A 24148-nucleotide genomic window follows, 5' to 3' on the forward strand; every position below is an offset into this window, starting at 1 on the left:
AGACTATTTGGATTGAGATGCATAGAGTCAAAATTCAAAAGCTAAGCTACAACTGAGTTAAAATTTAAGAATTGAGTTACACCGAGTTGAAGTTTAGACATTAAATTACAATTGAGTCAAAACTATAGAGATACAAATATTATTTTTGTCTAAAATAAAATAAGAAGACTGAACCAAATATGTCAATTCTCAACGTCACAAATTCAAAAGCTAGTTTCACATTTCTAATAAGAAGAATAAGAATTTTTATTTCATTATTAGATCACAACCCCAAACCCAGAATAGAAAAATGAAATTTGCAGACCTGATACCTCCTTCACATTCTACAAGCTTAGCGGGTTACACAGACAATAACCACACCTATAAATCTCACATAGCTTTCCTTCAATCCTCACAGGACTGATGAAGTTAATAACACAGATTTATTCTAACCACACAATCATTTCACTATTTCAAGTAATTTGTTGATCTTATATGGGAGCTCTGTAATGCTCCAGAACCTTCTTCCATGAAGCTCTGTTACTGATATCATCCCACCAACCACTTACATGCTTCCTCTTTTTTATCAGATGCTCCTTCCCCATATTGTTCACCAGATAATCAGTGAAGGGAAGATGGCTCATATCAGCGAGGCTGAAGAAATCACCAGCTAAATACTTGCTCTTTGAGAGCCTCTCCTCATAAATGTCAAGAACCTTCTCAAGCTTAGCTTCGCTCTCTTCAATCACCTTTGGATCTGGTATGACCCCAAATATTGAAGGACACAGTATATGAATCACTAGGTTGTAAGCAAATGGGTGAAAGTTCTGTGCTTCAACTTCTAGCCATTGTTCCACTAGACCCCTCTCTTCCATCGTCTTCCCCAGCAAGTCAACTCCTTGAGACTTGTATTTTTCTGCATAATATCTCATTATTGCTCTGGATTCTGCAGATGCATCGAGGATTGAACCAGAAAGATAGACACTATTAGTATGCAGAAATTGACGTGATTAAAGACTTACAGAACAAACTAATCGAGCATTACGAATAGAAAAATCATGTTGGGAAAGAGCTAAGAACATGGAAGAGGCTAGGCTAACCATATAAGGTATAGTCGCCATCTTGAATCAGAGGAACAACTCCAAAGGGCTGCTCAACATGAACAAATGAGTACAAATCAGAACTCAGATAAAGTTTCAGAAATCAATCTTTCACTAAATTATGGATTACAGAAGCCAAGGGAGGAAAAAATTTGGAAGAAGAAGAGAGCTGAACCTGTAATTTGAGGTATTCAGGATTTCTCTGTTCGCCTTTAGTGACATCAACATGGACAGTTTCAAACTCAATGCCCTTCTCAATCAGAACAAGGAGCACTCTTTTTGTGGCAGCACAGATAGGGCCATAGACCTTCACCACCATGGTGCTTCTATGAGAAAGAGGATTAGTTTAGAGCTAACTTGGGGTTAGGCTAGGACTCTCGTTTGGTTCTTGTAGTGATACTGATCAGAGGTTGCTCTCTCTCAAGTGGTCAAGTCACAGCCACGCGGCTGGTTCTTGAGATCGATGCTGATCTGTTGTCTTTTTCTTAATTGGGCCATTACATTAGACTCTAGATGGGTGGGCTTATTTGTGAGTGTTCCGTGGTTTTTATGAACACGCTTGTCGTTGTTTTCACTTCAAGACCAAATTTTTCTTGGGCCAGATGTATTCCAATTACGTAACTGGACGCTTCAGAACCATCAAAATCAATTATAGTCTTCGCATACTTTTCTATCCTCCCTACTCTTCTTATTGATATCTTCTTTCCCACCAGTCATCATTGAAATCAACAGGTATTTGGCTACAGTACAATAAGTTTGTGAATTTATGTCTTCATTATAATACTCCCTTTCTTCTTCTTGTTTTTTTTTAAAATAAAATTGCTAGCAAGCTAGGAATAAGTAGCATAGCTAGTTTTCATCCTTTCATGTTTACATGTCCTGTTTTAGCTTCACTTTTATTCTTAACTAATCAATCCATAGCTCATCCCCAGAACTTGTGAAATAAACTATAATTAACCACAACAATAAGCTTCCTCCAATAAAAATCTTTAAGCTTTCAATCTCCTCATCGTATTCAACCAAAAATTAACCATTTCTCTCCCCCCACGTCTTGTAATATTTTTGTTCCCGGTTTCAAGTTCAGAAACTCCAAATTAAATCCTCATCAGTTTATTTTACAAAACAAGTAACAAAAATAACAACTTGCATAATGCAAGTGATTATTTTCATTTGGGAATTTGCAACTTATTTATTTGTAATCCCTTTATAATTCATTTAAAAGTAATTTTATTAAATATGTAACTGGAATAACAACATGTGTGTAATAAAAGTTATACTAGTTGCATAATGATTTTTGCAACATATTTTAAATAATTTGCATAGTATTTTACAATACGAGTAATAGAAATGACAACTTGTGCAATGCAAGTTATCATTTCTATCGGGAGATTTGCAAAATGTTTATTTGCAATCCAATTTTAATTTATTTGCAAACAATTTTACTAACTATGTAACAGGAGGAGTAACAATTAGTGTAATAAATGTTACCAAAGGCATCATGGTTTTTGCAACCTATTCTTAGTCATTTGCATAGCATTTTACAAAACATGTAACAAAAATGACAACTTGCATAATGTAAATAACTATTTCAATAACGTTTTTTGCAACTCATTCTTAGGCATTTGACTATTACTATTTACATGGTCAATTTTCACAAAGTCTTAGAGCAATTAAACAAGGGCCAAAATGTGTTGGCAAATTAGCATACTAGTACACTTGAAGAATATCGTAAAAATAATAATAAACAATAACTTTCATAATTTACTATATATGCAATGAAATTAGGTACTAAAATGATATTATTTATCAAAAACTAGCAGGCATAAGACAAAAGTTACATTACGTATATTCAAATGGCAAATTAAAATGACTTATTTGAAATTTTAGAATTAAATAAGGTTTTATATGGGATTTTTCCTAAATAAAATATGCAGACTTATACCTCCTTCACATTCCCCAACCTTGGTGGGTTGCACAAACAGTAACCTTGTCTCTAAATCTCACTTAACTTTCCTCAATCCTCACAGGGCCGATGAAGTTAATAACAACGTTTATTCTAACCACACACTCATCACGAGTAAGTGTCGGCCAAAATAAAAGACAAGAGTAAGTGATATCAATATATGAAAATGTTAAGTATTCGAATCTTGATATGACAAAATAAAGAGAAAATTAGATTTTAATTTTTATATTTTTGGCTAAGTTACAACTCAATCTCTACACTTTAATTCAATTCCTATAATTTTGACTTAGTTTTAATTCAGTTTCTGAACTTTAACTCAATACAACTTAATTTCTATAAGTTTAACCATTTAAATATATTTTTTATTTTATGAAACTTAAAGGCTAAACTTTTAAATGGTTAGAATTGAGTGCATCCAGTCAAAATTTAAGAATTAAAACTTTGGGTATCCAATGATTATTTTTCTCTAAAATAAAATAAGAAGACTGAACCAAGAATGTGAATTCTCGAAATCATACAAATTCAAAAGCTAGTTTCACATTTCTTATCTGAAGAATTATCATTTTCATTTCATTTCTCGATAGAATAGAAAAAGAAATTTGCGAACTTGATACCTCCTTCACATTCCACAAGCTTAGTGGATTACACTGACAATAACCATATCTCTAATAAACATTACTCGTTTGGATTAACTTAGATAAATTAGTTATTTATAATAAATACGATATGATCTTCCTAAAATATCTAGGTATAATATTAGATTATATATCAATTTATAAGTTAGATAAATTAACTTAAAAAATGACAGTTATGATAAATAAAGTGAATGATATATGATTTTATATTTTTAGCCAAATTTAATATCTAATTAGCTCTTCCATCAGGAACAGGAAGGAGCATGATTTTCTTTTTTCTCCAGATTATGGCGTAGCAATTGGGGCATTCATTAGGATAAATACAGTTGGAAATTCTTAATCTAAAACCTGCAGTATTCCTTCATAGAGAAAAAAATCATTTGTTTTCAACGGCCGCAGCAACTTTTTATTTAATTAGGCTAAAGTATATATTTGGTCCTTTAACTTTATGTAAGGTTTTAATTTGGTCACTTAACTTTAAAAAGTATACTTTTAGTCCTTTAACCCTAAAATTGTTGTCTTAAATGATATTTTTTGTAACAATTTTGGTTGTTTTGAAAATTAAACTTAATATTATAGCATTTAGTAATATTTTATTAACATTCAAGAGCTTAATATCATCATTTTTTTGTTAATGATTTTAGGGTTAAAGGACTAAAAGTTTACTTTTTAAAGTTAAGGGACCAAAATGAAACTTTATGTAAAGTTAAAAGACCAAAAGTATTCTTTAACCATTTAATTATACTACCTTTGGTCTTTAATATAAAAGCTCTTTTAATTTTTATTTTTATTTTAAATATAAGACCCTAATTCATTTTGTTGTAAGGATATTTATATGCTACCCGCTTAAGAATAATTGAATAATATCGGAGAATCGTCATAATATTCTATGTTCACGGGTCATGACTGAAGTCTTGGTTTTATCTTTATTTATTTGCTAGGCAGTAGAAATATTTAATCATAGCGTCTTGGGAAAATTATAAATAAAGACCTCCTAACATGTGAAATTGTAATTTGAGACTCTTAATTTAGAAAATAGCTTTAGAGGACCCGGTCTCAAATTACAAATATGAAATGTGAATGAAATGTCTGAAATGCCTCTCAGTCAAATGACAAGTTGACTATGAGAAATGACAAGTTCACTTTAACAAATGACAACTTCAGTAGACCAAATCATAACTTGACTGAGAGTATGCCAAATGATAAGTTGATTATGAAAAATGACAAGTTTACTTTAGTGAATGATAATTTCAGTACATCAAATCATAATTTGGCTGAAGAGTATTTCAGACATTTCACTAAAATTTTATAATTGCAATATCAAACCAAGTCTTTATTTGCAATTTTTCAAATTAAAAGTCCTAAGTCCCAATTTTATATATTGAGGGGTCTTTATTTACGATTTTTCCTAGTTTCTTTAGTCCTAAAATTGACATTCTAATAAAATAGTGAAATATTGTTGGGAGAATGGTATCAATTATGTTTATTTTCCATCAATAATGTATTGATGATTTGGAATACAAAACACGGAGGATTGAACAAACAGAAAAAGAAATTTAAAAAAGGAGGTCAACACGGTTGGAATAATATTTTATTTTAAAAACACAGTGGGAAAAAAAAAGAAAAAGAAATAGCTTACCTACTGCCTACGCAGAGCTCCCACCCACCCAAATTGACCCAAAATAATAAAACATATTATTTTTTGGACCAAAAATAAAATATCTTACTTGAGAAGAAAAAGACACGAGTAACCATTCAAAAAAAAAAAGACACGAGTAAGTGATATCCATATATGAAAATTTTAAGGTTCGAATCTTGATATGATAAAACAAAAGAAAATTTAATATTCTAATCCCGGTATTTTGATTCAGTTAACTTAACCCAGAAAAATTTAATCCCTATAGTTTTGATTTGGTTTTAATTCAGTTATTTAATTTTAACTCAATACAACTCAGTCTTTATAATTTTAACCATTTAAATATATGTTTTTTTTAAAAAAATAAATTATATATTTTATGAAACTTGAGTTAAACTTTTTAATGGTTACGACTATTTGGATTGAGATGCATAAAGTCAAAATTCAAAGGCTAAACTACAAATGAGTAAAAATTTAAGAATTAAGTTGCACCGAATTAAAATTTTAGGCATTAAGTTACAATCGAGTCAAACTATAGGGATGCAAATATTATTTTTGTCTAAAATAAAATAAGAAGACTGAACTAAACATGTGAATTCTCAACATCACATTCAAAAGCTAGTTTTACATTTCTGATAAGAAGAATAAGCATTTTAATCTCATTTGTAGATCACAACCCCAAACCCAGAATAGAAAAATGAAATTTGCAGACGTGATACCTCCTTCCCATTCTACAAGCTTAGCGGGTTACACAGACAATAACCACACCTCTAAATCTCACATAACTTTCCTTCAATCCTCACAGGACTGATGAAGTTAATAACACAGATTTATTCTAACCACACAATCATTTCACTATTTCAAGTAACTTGTTGATCTTATATGGGAGCTCTGTAATGCTCCAGAACCTTCTTCCATGAAGCTCTGTTACTGATATCATCCCACCAACCACTTACATGCTTCCTCTTTTTTATCAGATGCTCCTTCCCCATATTGTTCACCAGATAATCAGTGAAGGGAAGATGGCTCATATCAGCGAGGCTGAAGAAATCACCAGCTAAATACTTGCTCTTTGAGAGCCTCTCCTCATAAATGTCAAGAACCTTCTCAAGCTTAGCTTCGCTCTCTTCAATCACCTTTGGATCTGGTGTGACCGCAAATATTGAAGGAAACAGTATATGAATCGCTAAGTTGTAAGCAAATGGGTGAAAGTTTTGTGCTTCAACTTCCAGCCATTGTTCCACTTGACCCCTCTCTTCCATCGTCTTCCCCAGCAAGTCAACTCCTTGAGACTTGTATTTTTCTGCATAATATCTCATTATTGCTCTGGATTCTGCAGATGCATCGAGGATTGAACCAGAAAGATAGACACTATTAGTATGCAGAAATTGACGTGATTAAAGACTTACAGAACAAACTAATCGAGCATTACGAATAGAAAAATCATGTTGGGAAAGAGCTAAGAACATGGAAGAGGCTAGGCTAACCATATAAGGTATAGTCGCCATCTTGAATCAGAGGAACAACTCCAAAGGGCTGCTCAACATGAACAAATGAGTACAAATCAGAACTCAGATAAAGTTTCAGAAATCAATCTTTCAGTAAACTATGGATTACATAACCTAAAAGAGGAAAAAATTTGGAGGAAGGAGAGAGTTGAACCTGTAATTTAAGGTATTCAGGATTTCTCTGTTCACCTTTAGTGACATCAACATGGACAGTTTCAAAATCGATGCCCTTCTCAATCAGAACAAGGAGCACTCTTTTTGTGGCAGCACAGATAGGGCCATAGACCTTCACCACCATGGTGCTTCTACGAGAAAGAGGATTAGTTTAGAGTTAACTTGGGGTTAGGCTAGGACTCTCGTTTTGTTCTTATAATGATACTGATCAGAGGTTGCTCTCTCTCAAGTGGTCAAGTCACAGCCGCGCGGCTGGTTCTTGAGATCGATGCTGATCTGTTGTCTTTTTCTTAATTGGGCCATTACATTAGACTCTAGTTGGGTGGGCTTATTTGTGAGTTTTCCGTCGTTTTTATGAACACGCTTGTTGTTGTTTTCACCAATCAGTTTCAAGACCAAATTTTTCTTGGGCCATTTGCACTCAAATTACGTAACTGGACGCTTCAAAACCATCAAAATCAATTATAGTCTTTGCATACTTTTCTATCCTTCCTACTCTTCTTATTGGTATCTTCGTTCTCACAAGTCGTCATTTAAATCAACAGGTATTTGGCTACAACACAATAAGCTTGTGAATTTATTCCTTCATTATAATACTCCCTTTCTTCTTCTTCTTTTTTTAATCAAATTGATAGCAAGCTAGGAATAATGAGCATAGCTAGTTTTCTTCCTTTCATGTTTACATGTCCTGTTTCACCTTCACTTTTATTTTTATGGAGTAGTTCCTTCCTTGCCTGCTATGATAGAAATGGTTTTCTTAGCACCCTGCTAGATAACCTGCTCTTCTATAATAAGTCCATTATTAACTAATCAATCCATAGCTCATCCCCAGAACTTGTGAAATAAACTATTATTCACCACAACAATAAGCTTCCTCCAATCAAAATCTTTAAGTTTTCAATTTCCTCATCGTATGCAACCAAAATTAACCACCTCTCTCCTCCCACGTCTTGTAATAGTTTTTTTTCTTGGTTTCGAATTTAGAAACTCCAAATTAAATCTTCATCAGTTTATTTTACCAAACCAAGTAACAGAAATGGCAACTTGTGTAATACAAGTAATCATCTTCATTTGAGGATTTGCAACTTATTTGTTTGCAACCCAATCATAATTCATTTAAAATTTTTTTACTAAATATGTAATTGGAACAAAAACTTGTGTGTAATGAAAGTTATACTAGTTGCATAATGATTTTTCCAACATGTTTTAAGTAATTTGCATAGTATTTTACAAAAGAAGTAATAGAAATGACAACTTGTGTAATGCAAGTTACCATTTCTATCAAGGGATTTGCAACATTTTTATTTGCAGTCCAATTTTAATCTATTTGCAAACAAACTTACTAAATATATAACAAGAGGAATAACAACTTGTATAATAAAAGTCACCGAATGCATAATGGTTTTTACAACTTGTTTTCAGTTATTCGCATGATATTTTACAAAATAAGTAACAAGAATGACAACTTATATAATGTAAGCAACTATTTTAATAACGACATTTGACGATTTTCATACTATTCACATGGTCAATTTTCATGAAGTCTTGGGGCAATTAAACAAGGGCCAAAGTGTGTTGGCAAAGTAGCATATTAGTACACTTGAAGAATATCATAAAAAACATAATAACAATAACTTTCATAATTTACTACATATACAATGAAATTGACTACTGAAGTGACATTATTTATCAAAAATTAGTAGGCCTAAGATAGAAGTTATATTACTTATATTCAAATGGCAAATTAGAATGACTTATTTCAAATTTTAGAATTAAATAAGTATTTATATGAGATTTTTCCTAAATAAAATTTGCAGACTTGATAACTCCTTCACATTCCCCAACCTTAGTGGGTTGCACAAACAATAACCTTGTCTCTAAATCTCACTTAACTTTCCTCAATCCTGACAGGGTTGATGAAGTTAATAACAACGTTTATTCCAACCACGCACTCATATCACAGGAGTATGTGTCGGCCAAAATAAAAGACATGAGTAAGTGACATCAATATATGAAAATTTTAAGATTCGAATCTTGATATGATAAAATAAAGAGAAAATTAGCCTTTAATCTTTATATTTTTAGCTAAGTTATAACTCAATCTCTACACTTTAATTTAAGGCAACTCAATCTTTATAATTTTGACTCAGTTTTAATTTAATTCCTGAACTTTGACTCAATACAACTTAGTTTCTTTAATTTTAACCATTTAATTATATTTTTTTATTTTATGAAACTTAGAGATTTAACTTTTAAATGGTTAAAACAATAAGAATTGGTATGCATCCAGTCAAAATTTAAGAATTAAAACTGCGGTATCCAATGATTATTTTTCTCTAAAATAAAATAAGGAGACTAAACCAAGAATGTGAATTCTCAAAATCATACAAATTCAAAAGATAGTTTCACATTTCTAACATGAAGAATTAGCATTTTTCTTTCATTTCTAGATAGAATAGAAAAAGAAATTTGCCAACTTAATACCTCCTTCACATTCCACAAACTTAGCGACAACCATATCTCTAATAAATATAACTCGTTTGGATTAATGAGGAAAAATTGATTTTATCTTATACAAATTGAATGATTTCTAAACAGATTTATTAGTCCAAAGGTTTGTTTCCAGTTTTATGCATAAACATTATGAGTATTATAAATAAAACAAATTAAAACAAAATAGCAAGGACAAAATATAGTGCATAGCTTTGTCTGGGAACCACAACTTTTACCAGACATACAATTCCAATTAACTAACTTTACTTAAAGCAAGGTTACGTAACAACACTACAACAGTGGGTGCCCTGTGCCCACCAATATATATAAAACAAATGAAGACATGAAGACTGAACAAAAAGATTGGACAACTTTATTGCATTTCTAGATCTCAAACCCACATTCTCACAACAAATAAAATTTGCAGAGACTTGACACCTCCTTCACATTCCACAACCTTGGTGGGTTACACAGACAATAACTTTCCTCAATCCTCATAGGACCGATGAAGTTAATGACACAACATTTGTTCTAACCACACACTCAAGTCACTGTTTCAAGTAACTTACTGATCTTATATAGGAGCTCTGTAATGCTCCAGAACCTTCTTCCATGAAGCTCTGTTACTGATATCTTGCCACCAACAACTGACATGCTTCCTCTTGTTTATCAGATGCTCCTTCCCCATATTATTCGCTAGATAATCAGTGTAAGGAAGATGGCTAATATCAGAGAGGTTGAAGAAATCCCCAGCTAAATACTTCCTCTTTGAGAGCCTCTCCTCATAAATGTCAAGCACCTTCTCCAGCTTAGCTTCGCTCTCTTCAATCACCTTTGGATCTGGTGTGACCCCACATATTGAAGGAAACAGTATATGAATCACTAAGTTGTAAGCAAATGGGTGAAAGTTCTGTGCCTCAACTTCTAGCCATTGTTCCGCTGGACCTCTCTCTTCTATCATCTTCCCCAGCAAGTCAACTCCTTGAGATTTGCATTTTTCTGCATAATATCTCATTATTGCTCTGGATTCTGCAGATTCATATGGGATTGAACAAGAAAGAAAGAAACTATTAGTATCCAGAAATTGATGTGCTTAAAGAGTTACAAAACAAACTAATCAAGCATTATGAATAGAAAAATCAGGTTGAGAAAAAGCTCAGAACATGGAAGAATCTAACCATATAGGGTATAGTCACCATCTTGAATCAAAGGAACAACTCCAAAGGGCTGCTCAACATGAACAAATGAGTACAAATCAGAACTCAGATAAAGTTTCAGAAATCAATCTTTCACTAAATTATGGATTACAGAAGCCAAAAGAGGAAAACATTTGGAAGAAGGAGACAGTTGAACCTGTAATTTGAGGTATTCAGGATATCTCTGGTCACCTTTAGTGAAATCAACATGGACAGTTTCAAACTCAATGCCCTTCTCAATCAGAACAAGGAGCACTCGTTTTGTGGCAGCACCGGTAGGGCCATACACCTTCGCCACCATGGTGTGTCTATGAGAAAGAGGATCACTTTAGAGCTAAGTCGCCTACACTTAAGTCTAGGCTAACAATCTCATTTGGTTCTTATAGAGGTACTGATCAAGTCAAAGCCAGGCAGCTGGCTCTTGAGATCCATGCTGATCTTCTATCCTTTTTCTTGTTTGGGCCATTTTGTTAAACTCTAGATGGTTGGGTTTATTTGTAAGTGTACTGTTCCGCGGCTTTTGTGAACCCGCTTCTTGTTGTTTTCACTTGTCATTTTCAAGGCCAAATTTTTCTTGGGCCACTTGCAAGATGAGCCATGGCAATTATATTAAGCTTTAGAGATGAACTAAAGAGGCTCCCAAGTCGATCGAAAATTGTGTTCAAATTACGTAACTGGAAGTTTCAAAGTTCAAAACTTCATGTCAATTATATTCTTTGCATACTTTTCTATGCTTCCTACTCTTCTTATTGATATCTTCATTCTGATAAGTCGTAATTTAAATTAACCTGCTACATTCTCTGAGTATTATGCAGAAGGAAATTAACCTGTTCAAGTAAGGTCGTGACCTTCCAGGCTGCTTTCCACTATTTCGAGTACCATACGATGCATTTGACTGAAGTAGAGGCGGTATAATAAGGTCGAACAAGACGAAAATGGGAAAAAAAGAATGGGAACTTGTCAGACAACCAAGTGGCCATCTCATGTAGAGACTACATGAGAACGATCCTCTGCGGCCAGACAGACTCAACCATGAGTCAGCCGAACCAATAATCACGCTCTGGCCATCTGGTCTTAAGTCATCAACCAAGTTGCGGATCTTGTCTCCTTGATACTCAAGGACACAGAGGTACGAGCCTATAGAACAGATCCTGTTCAAGTAAGGTCGTGCCCATCTCAGCCACTTTCCACTCTTTTATAGCTTGGCGTTTGATATGATGCATTCGATGCGGGACTTCAGTTCCTTACAGTCTCTTCTTCTTTTGAACAGACAAGAATACTGTCTCTGTTTCTATATAAAAACTAGATAACTAATTTATAAATATTAAAAAAAAATTAAGTTAATTATTTGTAATAAATAGATATCATCTTTTCTAAAATATACTTATGTATCATGTCTATTAGTATAGAAACCATTTAACATATATAATTACTATGTGTATTATTTTGAGGAAATAAATAAATAAATATGAAAAATAAGGTGAATTAAAATTTTATATTTAGAACTAAATAAAATTTTTAACTAATCTTTATATTTAAGAACATCAAATACCAGCGGTAGTATGAACTTCTATCTGTCCACTTCAATTTAACAATATGCCCATCAATATGGTTATATATACTGATGGCCCAAAAAACAAACATTCTTATAGCCTATATTTGCGAGCGATCGAACTTTTTATCCCCTAACTTTCCAAAGTGTGATTATTTCTGTCAACTCGTCACAGCATAGAGTTACTTAGATGGTGTATAGTTTGTTAATTTTTTAAACATCTGGATACTTTTAAATACAAAAATTAAACTGAGCTCATATATCCTACTATTAATGTGATACCTACTTCATTTTATTTCATATATATGCATATGAAACATTAATATTTTAGTTTCTATATTTATTAGGTCCAAATATTATATAAAAAGTGAACTTTGATATATGCACACACCCCTCCATGTTTTACAACTCGACATAAGTCGAATTCTCTATATTTGCATAGCGCAATGAGGGGGAAATGAAGACATTATTCAGCTAAAGGAGCTAGCATGTGAAGGAAAAGTTCGATAGAACTGGAAGATAGACATGAATAAAGTTTTTAACCAGCTTAGAGTGGAATTATTTCCCGTACTGTGAAGTGTTATCCTTGAAGCCTCCACTCATTTGTCTATTCTTGCTTCTGAAGCCATTTCATGTTTGCTGATAAGGGGGATTTCGTGGACTTGCAAATTTGCGTCATCTGAATGATATATGGAGTGAAATATTTTCAGTCGTAAAGTTTGTAAATTCATTTCTTCTTTTTTCTTTCTTTTCAAATTGCTAGCAGGCTTGGAATAAGTAACATAGCTAGTTTTCGTCTTTCGTGTGTCCATGTCCTGTTTCAGCTTCACTTCTATGGAACAGACCTTTGCCTGTGCTTCTGTAACAAGTCCATTCTTAACTAATCGATCCATAGCTCATTCCCGGAGCTTGTCTGTGAAATAAACAACAATTCACAGCAACAAGCTTCCTCCCATCGAAATTTTTAAGTTTTTCAATTTCCTCATCGCATGCAACCAAATTAATCAGTCTCCAAATTTCACCATCATCAACAATGCAAAATACCAAAACAACCACAAACAAAAGCCGGAAGGTAGAAACGATGACATGTTTTTCAGCAAAATTAAACCTATCACGAGGCACCCAACAAACAAATCAGAGCTCCACAACACGATTCATCAAGATCCTGTTCGAGTTCGTTCTGCTCAAAAATCAGACTCAAAAACCAAAAAACCGCAAAACTCCAATCAAATTTAACGATTCACGGAATAACTAGACTAACAAAGACGAAAACTAAGATGAGATGAATAAACGGAAATTAGAACCTTCAGACGTGAAGCGCATCATCACGAGGCCCAAGGTGTGAGCAATGGGAACTGCGCCGAAAGAGAGAGAGAAAGGGGAGAATGGGAGCAGCAAGAGAATGAAAATTCAGATTGAAAACTATTGAATAGAGAGCATCATGATCCTCTCAGGTTGGTTTTCGTATCCACATGTAGCTTGCCGCTTCCGACCACTCGTCCCCTTTCTTACCTCAAAACCCTAACCAGTTCCCTCTCAAGCACCCTACCAATGCTTGGCGGCGATTATCTTAAATTTATACTCCCTCCGGTTCTAATTATAAGAGCCGGTTGACTAATTTGAAGAGATTAAAAAAAATTGAGTTAGTTATTTGTCCTAAATAAGTGTTGTCTTTCCTAAAATATCCTTAATAATCAAGTGTATTAACTAGAATTCTAATTATTAGAAGGACTATCTTGGAAAAAATTGAGTAACCATGAGAAACAAAGTGGATTGGGGTCTTATATTTAAGACCAAACTAAAAGTCAAACAGTATCTTATATTAAATATCAGTAGCTTTTATCGTTAAATTTCACTTTCACAATTTCATGGCCACGGTGAGAAATTATGTCCTTGGATGCATTTAAGTTGAAAGTTTTTGGAAGGTTATTTTGAGGGAAAAAACCATGGAAGATTCTACATATTGTTTTAGCATTCAGAATTTGTTATAGAATCAAACAAAATACATGGGAGACAAATTGAAAAGAGAAAAAAAAAATCCGAAAATTAAAAAGAATTATTATTCGTAAAGCTAAAATATATATTTGATCTTTTAACTTTATGTAGGTTTCAGTTTAGTCCTTTAACTTTAAAAAGTATACTTTTAGTCCTTTAATCCCAAAATTATTATCCTAAATGATTATTTTTGTAGTTATTTTAAATATTAAATTTAATATATTAGTATTTAGTCATATTTTATCGGCATTCAAAACCTCAATATCATCATTTTTTTTGTTTACATTTTTAGGATTAATGACTAAAAGTTTATTTTTAAGTTAAGGGACTAAAATGAAATCTTGTGTAAAGTTAAAAAATACATTTTAGCCTTATCCGTAATTTATAACTAGTATAGTCCAATATAGATTACTTTATGCTGATACTAATAATGATTAAAATTTAAGAAATAAGTTAATATAAGAATTATATAAACTATTAAAAATATGATTTATACTGCCAACATACACGTGTGGAATGAAATCCAAAATAGACTTATGATTCCCCTTTTTTGGATAAAACATTATGATTGCCTAACAAGGTCATCAAGTTTGAGAAATTTTTTCTGCAAAAGATTATTTTGCAACCAATCACCACAATTATTGTCTTGATTATAATGATGCTTCTTTTCAAAATCAAGTGTTTATTCTTAGTCTTTTTTTTTTTTGGGGGTCAAAAGTGTTTATTCTTAGTCTGAAAACACAATTTTTCCAACTTTTAAGATGAAATTGCTTTCACATGACACTAAAACCTACTGATTTCCAAACACATTGTCATACAAATAGTCCGTGCGAACAACGTAATGCTCATGGCATTGTCTTTTAATTAACACATTGATTCAGTAAACTAATATATATATATAAGTAAAATAAAACTTATATCAAGCACTGCTTGATTTGATTCATTAGGTTTCCTTGTCGCATTTCTTTGGTCGTCATTTAGAGAAATTCTTTAATGCCTGTTATAATTCCTTGAATAAGAACATAATAAATTGATGTGCTTTGCACAATAAATTAATAAAAGTCCACGGAACATGAGTTCCGATAACCCAATACCCATTACTTTTGTACAACGCAAGCGCTGTCACGCTTGTTAGCCAGCCTGCCTTACCACCAAAAGCTGTTTATAATCGGATTGGTGATTCAATTTCTGCTATCACCCACGTTACAAACCAACCAATCACTTAAGGCAGACTACAGCACAAAGGAGAATGAGCAGCTGATTACATTTATCAGAATGTTACCACAGATTGTGGATGACTTGAGGTTTGCATCTGAGATAGAGCTGTATCACTTTCTTCATTGTCATCAAAAGCAATGGGCTTTCCACATACATCCTTCCTGTTAATCACAGTCGCAAATTGCTAATATGTTATTATACGTATTCAGAACGAAATGTTGAGGTGTCTGATAAGGTAAGAAACAAGAATACAATTGTTATAATTCTTAATTTTCACGGATTCCCAGAGTTCAAGTTTCCATGTCTCTCTCCATAAAAAATGATTTGAATTCAAGCAGGATCCTGATCAAGTCGTTACACTAAGTGAGGTCGGTTATGTGATACCATTGTGGTCTATTAATGACTAACCATTCATTGCATAATTTGGAAAACAACAAATAGTTTAGAGGCATAGCATACCTTTGAGGCACAACGCTGTCCTCAGACAGCGCCTTCTCCAACCTCTCTTCAAAGGGTGTTGCATGCCAACTTACTTTCTGATCCTGGAAAGCAATCCCCCTTCATTAATTTCAGTATTTTTGATTTCAAATTCTTGCATCACAAATAAAGATATAGAAGACATACTTCCTTGTACTTGTTCGTTGAATTTGGTATGCCCTTGCCATCCCACCACTTTGGGGGAGGAACATCAGATTCCTCTTCTTCGTTCCAGTGAGCTGCAACCATCCCAATGATAGGCCTATCTGCAGGAGTTTTACGAGAATTAGGAATTTGACTATAAGCTGCCTCCATTCTCTTCCTTCTCTCTTCCTCAATGACTGCTGCCGGCTTCAACCAAGCAGATAAACTTTCTTCCACTTTAGATTCATTTTCAGATGAGTGTTGCTTTGACTGCTCTGTTGTTGGAGTTGCATTTTGAGGCGGCTCATGAGATCTCATATCACTTGAATCTTGCTCAGAGTTTAAATCTTCTTCATCCTCAAGCACTTTGCACTGAGAGACGTTCTCACTTGTTCCGTGAAATGAATACACAAACTGGGACCTAACCCGAGGCTTGCCATTAGGAAAATCTTCTATAGTTGCAGGGTACACGGTTCCAGGTGTTTGCATTTCATCAGATAGTTTCCTTGGGGTTGCATAAGGTGATGGTTTGTGTGCACTCTGATTGTTTGGTGACCCTGATTTCTTCGTATGACCTCCACCATATTCAGAAGAACTCCCACAGGAAGAATCAGCATCGCATTCAAAACGTACAGACTTGTTCTTCCTCTGAATGTCTGCCACCGTTGGCCAAGGCGAAACTGAAGCTGCACTTTTTTCAGATCGATTATCACAAGTCTTGCCGACAGAATAAAGGATTCTTGCTCCACTTCCTTCAGCTGAGTCAACAGAGTCACTTTGGGTGTATTGTGCATTGGAGATACAGCTGCAAGATTAATAAATTTATCATTATCATGCGATCATGAGCTATGTAACTTTTAGGGAAGGACAAGGTATAACCAAAGTATGTCTTCCATAAGAACACGACTCCACAAAAACATGAAAAGGCGGGGGAGGGGGGACCAGCTTCGGAATTTTTTCTTCAGGGACAGCCTTTAAGGAGTAATATTCTCGTAGATTCTTTGAGATCGTGATAAACCACGGCCAATTCCTAACACATTCATCTTCAAAATCTATCGAATCAGCTGGCGTGCAAAGGAAGATACAATATTCGATTAAAAAAAAAAAAAGACTACAACCTACTTTTTAAACAGTCATTATCAATCATTATCAGGCAAAAATGAAAACGTAACAAAAGGCAGAGGGCCAAGACAGAGAGATGTTTCAACCTGCTTGGAGTGCGGTCTAAAGAATCCCTGCCATCTCGCCATTCTTCACCAGGTTTTATGGGAGTTGGGGGATCAAAAGGCTGAGCATCCATCTGGAGCTTCACGACAGGAGCATTAGGAAGCCAAGAATGAAACCGTGAAGATTCAGATTCCTTGCTACAAGAAGGTGACGATTTCAGTTTCCCAGATGCTTTCCGGATTTCAGCAGGGGTCCCGGCTAACGTACCGCATGCTTTAAGAAACTTAGCCTGGAGAAAAATTTTGATTCACTTAAGCAGATAAGCAATGGTAAAGTAACAATACGTAAATGGAGTAGATATACCTCTGTGGAACTCACGCAAAAATATCAGTTTCCAAGATTGCGGGCACATTTAAAGAAAGCCACATGTAACAACTTAGGTTATAAGAAAACTTAATAGCTTACTCAATAACAAGTTATTGTGTCTCTCAAAACATTTTTCAGATTCCTAGTCTTGAAATTCATGTACAGATAATGGATGTTCCGACAAAATGAAAAATGGCATTGAATGAGTGAGGGCATCTCTACTTTGGAACAAATATAGAAGCTGACATGGAAGAACTAACCAGTCGATTCATGATTGTAAGAAACTAACAAGCTGAATTAGTAAGGAAGAACGAGAGAATCAGTTTTACACAAACGATTCAGTAAAGCCAAGACGACTTCTAAGAACTACACAACTCAAAAGGCGTGTTAAGAACAGAATGGCAGTTCTAAATGCATTAAGAAACTAGAAAAAAATTATGGATTAAAAGTCAAGAGTAGACGAAGATGGTAGAAAATCCTGATTCGTAACATGAAAACTAGTTTGCTGTATTTTTCTCATACTCAATAGGCATCCATGACATTATTCTCAGTAGCTCCACTCACGAACAGAACAGCAGAGAGAAACAAAAACTAAAAAATTAGTGCACTCCAACTTATTAGAGTCACCCACGTATAAAATCTGGTAGCATGAAAGAGAAATCACAGGTCAGGAGATAAAAGAGACGCTTCGCTAAGGACGATTAACAATTGAAGTAAAATGCTCCAACGAGTAAAATTACAAACCAAAATGGAAAATTCGATACAAGTTATCTTGTAGGACAAGACAAACTTTCATCATTGGATAGAAAGTACCTCGTCCTTGAGCGCCTTGTCATCCATCTGAGATCCCAAACCTACTTTTACCGTCTCATCGCGTGGAGAATCTTCTTTCTCTGTACAAGAGTTTTTTAAAGGCCAAAAATAAAAAGTACGCACGCTGGAAGAGAGAAAAAGGTCCGGAAAGGTAATTATAACAATGAAATAGATAGCAGTGAGAAGAGGGATACCTTCGGATAAAAACAATGACGATAGACGATTTCGAGATACCAAGGCATCCTGCTTTAAAACCAGCAAATTAGTAAAAACTCTACGCGACTTCGATTGTTTAGCAATTTTCTCAAAGATACCACAAAAAAAAAAAAACAGCGAGAAAAAAGGAATCACAACGCCTATCAAGAAAAACTTCTTCCCCTTCTTTAGCAAATACACAACACAAATTAGAGATTACAAATGAATAACAAAAGAAAGACAGAAAAAACAGAGTCGACAATTCTTGGCGTTACGAAACAAAGTTCTAGAACATTACAGCAGATTTGGGAACGGGAACGATCGGCAACAAGCTGAGAAGTAGGGAGGCGGCGATCGTCTCTGATCCTGAAACAACCAAAGAAGCAACCCATGGCTTTCGAAAATGATCGGTAGAGGAAACGGAGTACGAACCTGAAGAGAATGAGCATATCAGGGAAGATTGAGGAAGAGGAGGTTTCGTCTTCAAACCTCAAATCAAACCTTTTCCACTTTTTTTTTTTTTCTTCCTAATTTTGGGTTTGAAATTGAAAAATTTGAGAGAGAAAGAGAATCAGAGGAAAAGAGAGAGAGTGTTGTGTGTGTATTGTCTATTGTGTGAGCTGAATTGAGGTGAGGGGTCGTTTTTAAAATTTGAACCAACGGGAGCGAGGGAATGGATATGGCACACGCTTCTCCTCTTTGTGCCGATTGATTAGTCTTAAATGGAAATGTGCGTTATTCTTGTTTTTAAATTTTCCCAATTTGCTAATAATTACTTTGATTCTTGTTGTTAATTTGTTACTATTACTTCTTGGCCAGAAATAAAAACTTATATAGATATTATTTATTCTTTATTTCTTGCCCGAATTTATTGATTATTTATACTGATATTCATCCATTAAAAAATTAAATAAATTAAATAAACAAGCATTATATAATTCATTTTTTCATTTTCTTTGTTTAAATATAAATATTTCTTTTTTTTCCAACTTAAATCTAAATATTTCTACCTACTGCACCAGGAACTTTTTCCCTCTAACGAATCATGTCTTAGGTTATTTATCTATGATTTAAAAATTAAATGCCCCTTATGCTTTACATAATTTTAAAAAATGAGTAACATTATTCATTGCTTAAGAGTACTGTAATATTTTGTAAATTTATATTCAGAATTATTTGATATTATTTAAACAATAAAAATTATGATAACTTACCTTATGTCTAACAAATTTCATCATTTGATTTACGGTTAAGGGATATCTACCATCTTGAAATATTTTCTCAGATGCGTCCAGTATTCTAAAGTATTGTATGGTACATCCAACATCTTAAAGTATTTTTTTTTATGTGCATACAGTACTATGAAGTATTTTTCGGTGTATCTAACATATCAAAATATTTTTTAGGTATGTCTAACATCCAAAAATATTTTTTGCTGCATCCAGCACCAAGGGAAAAAAATTCAGGGTGCTAGATATATCTAAAAAAATATTTTGAGGCGTCAAATGTACCACAAATACCTGTGGGTACTAAATACATCTAAAAAAATACTTTGAAGTGCTAAATGTATCTTCACCTTTTGATTTATTATGAAATAATTGAGCGCTTTTGTTTTTATTACAAGATAATTAAATATAACCCAACGTAAAAAAAAAAAAAAAATTGACCCACAAGTCACATGAGCAACCTGCCAGCATCAACACATATTATTTAGCACGGGTTGACTCTTTAAAAAATAAAAATAAAAGATTGATAATCTCTTCATTCTATTTAAGAGGCCATGACGCTTAAAGAGGATTGAAATCCAACAAAAGCACAAAAATAATAGGGGAAATCACAAATAAAGACCCTTGAATTAGCAAAATCACTCTATGGTCACCTGAATATGCTAAATTACTATGAGGGACCTGGTCTCAAATTGTAATTATGAAATCATGGTCAAATTACCAAAATACCCCTCTTTAAATTTTTTTTTTTAAAAGAAAGCCACTCCTCACCGGAATCCGGCCACCGGCGCCGGAGCTCCGGCGGCCGCTTCGGCCACTGTCGGCGGCAGGACGCCGGAGTCCGGCCGCCGGAGCTCCGGCGCCGCGGCCGCTTCCGGCGGTCTTCCTTTGTTTTTTTTTTAAACTGTTTTTTTTTTTAAATTGGGGGAAGTGAGGTTGGGGGATTTGATCCCCCAACCTAATGCTTCCCAAAATAAGGAATGACCATTGAGCCAACAAATTTTTGTTAACATTATGATGCAAAAAAAAATATAAGTTAACTCATTTACTCTTGTTCCAGGTGATAACAACAATACATTTGGAAATAACAAGTTCTGATTGTAAAATAACATGTCTGGAATAAAAATTTAACAATATGTTTTTTTATAACAATAAATTTTGTTGCAGGCAATAACAACAATACATTTAAAAATAACAAGTTCTGATTATAAAATAACAAGTTTGGGATTAAAATTTAACAACACGTTTTTTTTTATAACAACACACTTTATTTCAAGTGATAACAACAATACATTTAAAAATAACAGTTCTGATTATAAGATAATAAGTCTGGGATTAAAATTTAACAACATGTTTTTTTATAACAACACACTTTGTTTCAAGTGATAACAACAATACATTTGGAAATAACAAGTTCTAATTATAAAATAACAAGTCTGGAATTAAAATTTAACAGCACCTTTTTTTTATAACAATTAATTATTTTATACTTTTGGAAAATAAATTATTTATAACTTATAAAAAGTACTTATAATTTATTTAATTTGCTAAAAAAATAATTTTTATCTCCAATTTATAATCAGAACTTGAAGTATAATTTTTTATAGATTAAAAATACTTTTTATTGTTCAAATTATAAATAAAATTTAGGGAAAATGGCAACACACTTTTTTAATTTTTTTAAAAATTTTTTAATCTATATATCTAACAACTTATTATAAATCAAACTACTTCTTATACATTATAAATAGTACAATTTATTGTGGATTAAAAATACTTTTTGACTGCTTAAATTTATAAGTGAAATTTATCTCTAATTATAATTAAAAATACTATTTTATTCTTTAAATATAAAAACTATTTTTAATATTTAAAGAATGAAATAATATAAAATTTATACTATGATTAATAAATAAAAATGCCTTATTATAAATACTTTATAATTTATAAGAAGTAGTTTGATTATAATGAGTTGTATAGATATACAGATTAAAAAGTATTTTTTTAGAGAATAAATATATTAAAAATATTTTTTATGTTATAAATAATTTATTTTTTAAAAGTATAAAATAATTAATTGTTATAAAAAAACGTGTTGTTAAATTTTAATCCTAGACTTATTATCTTATAATCAGAACTTGTTATTTTTAAATGTATTGTTGTTATCACTTGAAACAAAGTGTATTGTTATAAAAAAAACGTGTTCTTAAATTTTAATCCCAAACTTGTTATTGTATAATCAGAACTTGTTATTTTTAAATGTATTGTTGTTATTACCTGCAACAAATTTATTGTTATAAAAAAACATATTGTTAAATTTTATTCCAGACGTGTTATTTTACAATCAGAACTTGTTATTTCCAAATGTATTGTTGTTATCACCTGGAACAAGAGTAAATGAGTTAACTTATATTTTTTTTTGCATCATAATGTTAACAAAAATTTGTTGGCTCAATGGTCATTCCTTATTTTGGGAAGCATTAGGTTGGGGGATCAAATCCCCCCAACCTCACTTCCCCCAATTAAAAAAAAAAAACAGTTTCAAAAAAAAAAACCAAAGGAAGACCGCCGGAAGCGGCCGCCGGCGCCGGAGCTCCGGCGGCCGGACCCCGGCGTCCGGCCGCCGACAGTGGCCGGAAGCGGCCGCCGGAGCTCCGGCGCAGGTGGCCGGATTCCGGTGAGGAGTGGCTTTCTTTTTTTAAAAAAAAAATTTAAAGAGGGGTATTTTGGTAATTTGACCATGATTTCATAATTACAATTTGAGACCAGGTCCCTCATAGTAATTTAGCATATTCAGGTGACCATAGAGTGATTTTGCTAATTCAAGGGTCTTTATTTGTGATTTCCCCAAAATAATAAGTTCATCACACACCTTGCTTATAAATAACTAAATAAATCGAATACTTTTTTTTTCCCCTTACTTAACATTTTTTTCTCGTAACGATGTTTCCCCAAAAAAATTATTGGTCTTGTAACTTTTCTTTTTATATTTATTTCATCCCAAAAAAGGAATCGCAATTTTTGCTATAAATTTACTGGATGCAATATTAGATGAACAAAAATAAAAGAAGCGTGGGTCCACAAAGTCTAAACAAACAGGAATTATTTCACTATCAATATATCGGTTGTTGAATTGAAAATTATGTTTAAAATTCCTACGTGGCACCGAATTATAATCAAAATGATAGTAATTCCAAATTTATATATTAAGAAACCATATTAATCAAATACATGTTGAAAGTTCCTTTAAAAAGAAAAACTCTAAACACAAGTTAAATGTTCACTCTCCCACGCTTTGTAATTTGCCTCACTTAAACGTTACTCTCCGTTCCTTATTATAAGAGACACTTGATGCTTATACCATGTTCCTATATATAAGAGACACTTACAAGTTGTCTCTACTTTTTTGTGTTGATTTACTATTTTACCCATATTTATTATCTCCAACTCACACTCTCTCTCCCTCCCACTTCTCTTTCTTTTAATAATTTAATTGTTCTCTCTCCTTATTAATGAGGGCATTTTTGGAAAAAAATTATACTTTTTATACATTAATTGTTCTTAACTAACTTTAACTATTTTTTTGATCAACGTACTTCGATTATTTATCTCTTATAATAAGGAACGGAGGGAGTAAAATAAAGGTCCCCCCGGGGGGCGGGTATACCGTTAAAGTAAAGTTGATATTTGCGTATCATCACTCATTCACGCTTAGCCCTCTTCTTAGTACTAAAGCGAAGCTCTACAGATCTGGTCCCAAAAAAAAAAAAAACCCCTACAGGTTCAGTCATTGACTTTATTGGGCTTTCGTCTAATCAAATGTTAATTATTGGGCCCTATACTGTATGTTTTGCATCTATTGGGCTTCAGCCCAAAACTCTGACGTATCATATTATACTTTTTAAGTTTATCTCCTAATCATATTGTTGCCATAAATAATAAATTAATACTATCTTCGATCCTAAATATAAAATTTTGTTTGTAAACTACAAATAAGGTTTTATAGTTAGAACAGGAGGTAGCAGTATAAATCAAGGATAGAGATGGCCAAAAAAGGTAGAGTTGGTAAAGCGGGTCGGTGGTACGGATACGGGTTAACCCATCGTGGTGCTGGTTGGAGTAACCCGCGCCAATCAGCCAGCTTTTTGACAAAAAAATGCAATATTCTTTTTTTCTAATTTTGAGAAAAAAATAACAAAACATCAAAAAGATATTCTTTTAGAACAACTTTTCATTTTTTAAAATTTTTAGAACATATAATCAAAAAATATTTTCAAATAAGTTTTTCAAAACAAGAACTCAAATAAATTC

The 24148-nt window shown here is 33.0% G+C and overlaps 3 protein-coding genes and 1 non-coding gene across 5 annotated transcripts; all 4 read right to left on the reverse strand.

The window, feature by feature from the left end:
• Positions 1–182: 182 nt before the first annotated feature.
• On the reverse strand, positions 183–7035 carry LOC114744328 (glutathione S-transferase F10). The gene is made up of 4 exons (XM_028932497.1): positions 6996–7035; positions 1255–1416; positions 1080–1128; positions 183–925 (listed from the first exon to the last, which is right to left on the reverse strand). Exons 1-4 carry the CDS (start codon positions 7026–7028, stop codon positions 471–473), a joined length of 699 nt encoding a protein of 232 aa, XP_028788330.1. The 5' UTR covers positions 7029–7035; the 3' UTR covers positions 183–470.
• A 2943-nt stretch (positions 7036–9978) lies between these two features.
• On the reverse strand, positions 9979–10999 carry LOC114744329 (glutathione S-transferase F10-like). Of its 2 annotated transcripts, none has more exons than XM_028932498.1 (3): positions 10842–10999; positions 10667–10715; positions 9979–10517 (listed from the first exon to the last, which is right to left on the reverse strand). In XM_028932498.1, the coding sequence occupies exons 1-3, from the start codon at positions 10983–10985 to the stop codon at positions 10063–10065; spliced, it is 648 nt and encodes a 215-aa protein (XP_028788331.1). In that variant the 5' UTR covers positions 10986–10999; the 3' UTR covers positions 9979–10062. The 2 variants fall into 2 exon arrangements, with proteins under 2 accessions (XP_028788331.1, XP_028788332.1); XM_028932499.1 differs by having other exon boundaries at positions 10877–10989.
• A 639-nt stretch (positions 11000–11638) lies between these two features.
• On the reverse strand, positions 11639–11853 carry LOC114744331 (small nucleolar RNA U3). The gene has a single exon (XR_003740087.1). It is a non-coding gene; the product is annotated as a small nucleolar RNA U3 (small nucleolar RNA).
• Positions 11854–15241: 3388 nt separating this feature from the next.
• On the reverse strand, positions 15242–19137 carry LOC114744320 (protein JASON). Its single transcript, XM_028932489.1, has 6 exons — positions 18910–19137; positions 18611–18662; positions 17279–17533; positions 16074–16875; positions 15909–15991; positions 15242–15610 (listed from the first exon to the last, which is right to left on the reverse strand). Exons 1-6 carry the CDS (start codon positions 19058–19060, stop codon positions 15502–15504), a joined length of 1452 nt encoding a protein of 483 aa, XP_028788322.1. The 5' UTR covers positions 19061–19137; the 3' UTR covers positions 15242–15501.
• Positions 19138–24148: the final 5011 nt, after the last annotated feature.

The sequence above is a fragment of the Neltuma alba genome, unplaced genomic scaffold (genome assembly GCF_004799145.2).
Source record: "Neltuma alba isolate B1F8T4 unplaced genomic scaffold, ASM479914v2 tig00004331_pilon, whole genome shotgun sequence".
In the NCBI taxonomy this organism is placed as follows: Eukaryota; Viridiplantae; Streptophyta; class Magnoliopsida; order Fabales; family Fabaceae; genus Neltuma; species Neltuma alba.